This window comes from Periophthalmus magnuspinnatus, chromosome 10 (genome assembly GCF_009829125.3).
Source record: "Periophthalmus magnuspinnatus isolate fPerMag1 chromosome 10, fPerMag1.2.pri, whole genome shotgun sequence".
In the NCBI taxonomy this organism is placed as follows: Eukaryota; Metazoa; Chordata; class Actinopteri; order Gobiiformes; family Gobiidae; genus Periophthalmus; species Periophthalmus magnuspinnatus.
In genome coordinates, this window is record NC_047135.1 from 15,177,568 (window position 1) to 15,183,582 (window position 6,015).

The window sequence follows — 6,015 nt, forward strand, 5'->3', positions numbered from 1 at the left end:
GAGTTTTAAAATCATAATTAGGAGTTTTAAAACTCATAATTACGAGTTTAAAACTCAAAAATTTGACTTCCTGTGGGTTTTTTATTTTTTTCTCCATGGTGGAAACGGGCTTCCATACACCTCTAACTGCATCGGTCTATTTTTCGGCCTTGGGTCATCTCCGGCTGCTTTATCTCTGTAAAGGAGTTTCTGCAAAAGTGCCTCCCGTTATACAATGTTGCCTTGTAGCGTTCAAACAGTGTTCAAATCAATGTGTGACTTCATTAAAAAGTATTCAAACAAATATATGAATTAGTATAAAAACAGTGTTCAATGTGTAACAGTATTCAAACAAATGTATGAATTCATTGTTTTGATATGTATGTGTGATGCACCTAAGAAGCTTTATTACTTGATATATCCTTCAAGTTACACTGGAAAACAAAACATTTCACCTTTATGACACTTAAACACGGTTCATATAATATTTTAGAACACGGTGTAGTTGCTGCCAGTAGGTATGACATTGGAATTAGACATTATTACTAGTTCAGGTTTCTTCAGATTTTATTTGGTGTGGGTTTGTTGCAGTAGATATAAATGAGGGTTTCGAATTGTTGGCTCAATTTTCAGATTAAGAAGAAGAGATTAATTAACTACCCAACGATTTTGCACAACACCTCGATATCCACAGCAGAGGGCAGCACCTCAAGACTATGGGACTAATGCACAGCGGAGCAACAAAGAAAAGCAAACAGGAAGTGGTAGTGTTTACACCGCTGAGGATAAAGCTAACGTATCTAACTAGCCTCTATAGTTTGACCGCATTAACTCTCATATTTGTGCACTATTTGAGCATTTTTTTTAATTAATCTGATGGGTCACGCGCTGCTGGGGAACGAGCCGCAGGAGGCGCTGGATTATTCTGTGCACGAGGCTTGGAACGAGGCGACGAACGTGTACCTGCTGGTGATTCTAGTCAGCTTCGGACTGCTCATCTACGCCAAAAGGTATGTTTAAAATTTAAAAAAGAACACATAAAAACAGGTCTAAACAATCTGCGGGGTCAGAAGTCAAAGATCGGGACCAACGCGTACCTGCTGGTGATCCTGGTCAGCTTCTGTATAGTCATCTATACAAAAAAAAACAAAAAACGCCATCATCAATTATCTGTTATCAACAATAATAATAAACACACAAGAACAGATCTATAAAATAATTTTAAATACCAGGCCCCAGCTTGTAGTAGTCCTATGCTGAATCAAACATAACCAACACACACAGTCAAAAAGCAGCCAAGAAGTAATAAATCTAGACAAATATAGATTAAGTTTTAAGGTAAGTTTCAATTACATCAACAGCAGGAACGCACCTTAGTTGGGAGGATGAGATTATACATATATATAAATTTGTATTATTTTATTTTTATTTTTTTTTAGGAACAAGAGAAAGATCATGCGAATCTTCACTCTTCCCCCGAGCGCCACCTCAAACTCTGAACCAAACTTCTACGACTCTCTGCAGAAAGTGAGACTCAGACAGCAGCTTGAGATGTATTCACTGGGTAAGCATTAAAGGGACATTGCAGAACATTTATCAGGCGTAGGTTTAAAGACACACTGCGCAACATTCTACATATTGCTAGCAGATGTACTGGCTGGGTAAGGTCTAAAGGCTCACTGCATAACTTTTTATATATCCTCTTATCAGATGTACTTCCTGGGTAAGATTTAAAGACATACTGCAGAACATTTGTAAGGTTTAATGCCATTCTTCTGTGGAACATTCTAGGTATTCTCGTATCAGATATACATCCTCAGTAAAGTAGAATTCCATACTGCAGAACATGTATCTGATGTGTACACCCTGGGTAAGGTTTAAAACCACAATGCAAAACATCCTAGATATCCTCTTATCAGATGTACTTCCACGGTAATGACTAGTATTTTTTTGGTTGAAAAATCTACTTTACAAAAACCTGGTTAAGTCCTTGTTTATACCTTTAGTTCTTAGGTAAAGGGTTTTGGGCTTGCCAATTATTTAGGTCATAATTGAAGCCACGAGTATTTGCACATGTATGTCCTATTCAAGGTTAACAAGTAGAGTAAATGGACTTATTATATCAATGTTTCATATCATTCAAAATAACTGTGTTTATTATTTTATTATAAATATGTCTCATGACCCATCCTTCAGTGTCTCTGTGTTAAACCTGTCAGGTACTTAGGATGGTTTCAACCCAAAGATACTGAAGGATGGGTCAAATGCAAATTCAACCCAGAGACACTGAAGGTTCAGTCAAATACAGGTTTAACACAGACACTGAAAGATGGGTCAAATGCATGTTTAACCTAGAGACACTGGAGGATGGTCAAATGCAGAAGACATGCAATAAAGTCACAGTTTGGGACTTTTTGTTTGTTATTTTTTCAGCACGGAAATACGAGCAGCAGCAGAACAACCAGAGTGACAGCGTCCAACTCTCCATGGAATAAAGTTTTAAAAAGTTTTTGTAAATATTTTCTGAATTGACTTCACTGGACTCTACACTGTGAAAGAACCACAGAAGAGCGCTTTATTTTTTGACAAAGAGGAAGCACATTTTTGAGTTCTATTGTGAAAAGTCACCTCTGTACATAATTTAGCGTTTATCCAATGAAATCAGTGTTTAGTTTGATGAAAATGAAGCTTTGTATCTGTAGATTGTGGGCTGCTATGGTGGCCTTGAAGGGACATTCTGATCCAAATCTAAATGAGAGTTCACCAATTAGAAATCAGCTTTATTATAATTATTAATGCTTTCAGATTGTGGGAGTAATAAAATGTGAAGGTAAAGAAGAATGGATGTTATGTTTTGGGTCTATTGAGTTCTCTTGGTTTAGACCTCGTTTAATCCTGGTCTAGACTTGCTTTAATGCAGATTTGGTGTAGTTTAATCATGATTTAGGCCCACATTTAGAGAGTTGTTATATTTTAGACCAAATTTGGTCCTGTTGTAGACCTGATTTAGTCCTGATTTGTACCAGTTTAAACTGAAGGTTAAACCAGATTGACATGTTTCAGACAAGCTTCTGTCATGGGTGTAGACCTGATTTTACTCCTAGTTTACTTACACTTTTATCTCAAGTCCTTTAGTCAAAATTAAGATGTAATTTTTAATCACATTTAGACATGTTTCAGACATGCTTCTGTCCTGGTTTAGTCCTGGATTAATCTTATTTTGGACCATCGGTTGGGTATGGTCCTTGTTAAATCCTGGTTTAGTTCAGATTTAGTCCTCGTTTGGGACTTGACATCATCTTCTACACTGCATTACAATGTGTTTTTGGAACAATATTAATTTTAGCTGCCCCCATCTGTATTAAATATTATTGGCCTATAGAATGTAGTGATGTCATCTGAAACCCAGCAATACCTCCTTACGTTTACATTAAGGGTTCAATAATTTGGACATGTGAATTCAACATATGATTTTTTTTGTTTATTTACAGCAAACTTCTTCACACTCCGTTCAGCAGTGACACTAGTGCAAAGGATTAAAGCCAGCATTCAGTGAACAATGTAAACATGTCATTTTGTACAAATATATTCTGATTCTGATCATATTTACACACTCAGCGATAACCTCCCTGAATCACTGCTGTAAGGCAGGTCTTTTACACAACCTGCTTATTATTATTTGGTAATTATGTTTAAAGATGGCGCATTACACTTCTATGGGGTATTAGCTGCTAACACATAAAATATTTAGATCACCATGTTATCTTTTATTGTTTTGAAAAGGTTACATTTGCCAAAAATGGCGTAGTAGTAACTCCCCATTCAGAGTGACATCACAACACGATGTCAGAACACAATGTCACAACACGATGTAATCCCTCAGTTATCCAGGTAGGCTCCATAGTAAAAGAAAATTTTTATTCTGCCACCTGGACACTCATCCAAGCCACTTCTTCACTTCTGGTCAGATTACTAGTGGACCCTGCCTTATATCTATCTGAAGGGAGGTGGTAACTACACTGAAACTAACAACTTTTATAGTTTCTGTTAGCTAGGTCCATTGATCTACCTTAAGTGTGAACTGTGCCGGAGTCATATTTTGTGCAATCATTCAGGCCCCTAATAGGAGCTCTGACACCATTAGTGTACTGGCTAGCTATATTTTCCTTGTTTAGGTCTAAGGATGGAGTTACACAAAGGAGATAAATGATGTCTGAACTTTGCGCACTTGTTTGAAGTGTTTTAGATCTGTTTTAGGTCTGTAATTTCCAGCATTCTGGTGCATTTTATGTGTAATATTTACTCTACAAAAGTATAATTATTTCCAATTTTACACATGGGATTTGCTTAGACAAACAGTAAAAATATAAATAAAATATCAACAAAATTATTACTCTGGTTCGCTACAAACACTGTCAAATACAAACTTAATAAATAAAGTATAGTCAAAAAATGTTTTCCTAAACTTTTTTTCTCGAAGTGCAAAGAGCCGCTCTAGAGGCTTTAAAGAGCCGTATGTGGCTCTTTAGAGTGGTTGCAGACCCCCGGTTCACACTTAAGGTAGGTCAATAGGTAGGTCAAACTAACAAACAGAAACTATAAACAACAAGTGTGTTAGTTTCAGTGTAGTATAAGACAGGGTCCACCAGCAATCTGACCAGAACTGAAGAAGCGGCTTGGATGAGCAGCGAAACGTCTTCACTTAAAAACTTTGTGTCCAGTTGACAGAGTTAAATTTTTCTTTTACCATCACAATACAATTGCATCGCACTAATGAAACTACTGCACATTGCATCAGGTTTGTGAAGTTGCAGTGCATTGTTTTGTATCCTGCTTTTGTATATTCATGAAGAATTGTCATGTGGGACCATGGATGACTTACACTTGTGGGCAGAGCCTTGAACAGGCTCATACTGCTAACCATAAGGGAGGGTTTGAATAGGGCCCAGGAGAGATTGCAAGATTACTTAAACATGCATGGATGGCATCTAACCTCTTCAGGCATGTTTTTGGTGAAGAAACTTTATAACATGGTAGAAAAAATACCCCACTTTCAAGCATAATTATGCGTGAAATGGACAACACTGCAAGATAGAAGCAAGAGTCTACATCTTGTCCTGGTTTGACATGACTTAGTCCTTTGTAGCAACCGATAATATAATAACAGAAGATAATCTAATAATGGCCAACAATGTAATAACTATGGAGAGCCAATAATGTCATAACATCGTACCAATAATTATTACATTACTGGCTGGAATTATTATATTATCAGAGAAAATTTTCCTTGTCAGGCCAAAGATATAGTAACCAAATCTTTTCCTGGTGTGAAAAGTTTGACACTCATCACATTATTGGCAAGATGCTGCTATTGGTTTACCATAGTTTTTACATTATCGGCTAATTATTATTTAAACTTGGCCAAAAATAATTACGTTATTGGCTGTCAGAATATTATCAGTTGCTACAGTCCAGGTTTAGATCTTGTTTAGTCCTACTATATTTACCGCTTTACTGAACAGGTTTAGACTTACTTTTGTCCTCATTTTACCCTGATTTCAATGAGTTTAGTCATAGATTTGAGATTTGTGGTGTTTAGAATATTTAGTTTCACCAAAATAAAATGATAATATGTCCAAAACAGAAATGTAAACAAAGTCCAGTTGCATAGTTAAAACTCTACTCATATGATTATATACAAACTGCTCCAGGCACAAATGAACTGTACAAAGGAAAAAGCACGACAACGATATAAAAATAACACTTTTAAGCACAATTTTAAAAGCTGTTCAAATGTTGAGAATCTGGATTTAGGTCAAGGACTGGTTCAATTCCAGGGGGCAGGGTCCATTTACTCCAGCTTTGGTTTAATAGTGGCCTAGTCCCTGGCCTAGTCCCTGGCCTAGTCCCTGGCCTAGTCCCTGGCCTAGTCCCTGGCCTAGTCCCTGGCCTAGTCCCTGGCCTAGTCCCTGGCCTAGTCCCTGGCCTAGTCCCTGGCCTAGTCCCTGGCCTAGTCCCTGGCCTAGTCCCTGGCCT

At 37.2% G+C, this 6,015-nt stretch overlaps 1 protein-coding gene across 1 annotated transcript; it reads left to right on the forward strand.

Annotated features, from left to right (window-relative positions):
- The first annotated feature begins 716 nt into the window (after positions 1–716).
- smim19 (small integral membrane protein 19) lies at positions 717–5,063 on the forward strand. The gene is made up of 3 exons (XM_033974325.2): positions 717–989; positions 1,419–1,543; positions 2,413–5,063. The coding sequence occupies exons 1-3, from the start codon at positions 856–858 to the stop codon at positions 2,472–2,474; spliced, it is 321 nt and encodes a 106-aa protein (XP_033830216.1). The 5' UTR covers positions 717–855; the 3' UTR covers positions 2,475–5,063.
- Positions 5,064–6,015: the final 952 nt, after the last annotated feature.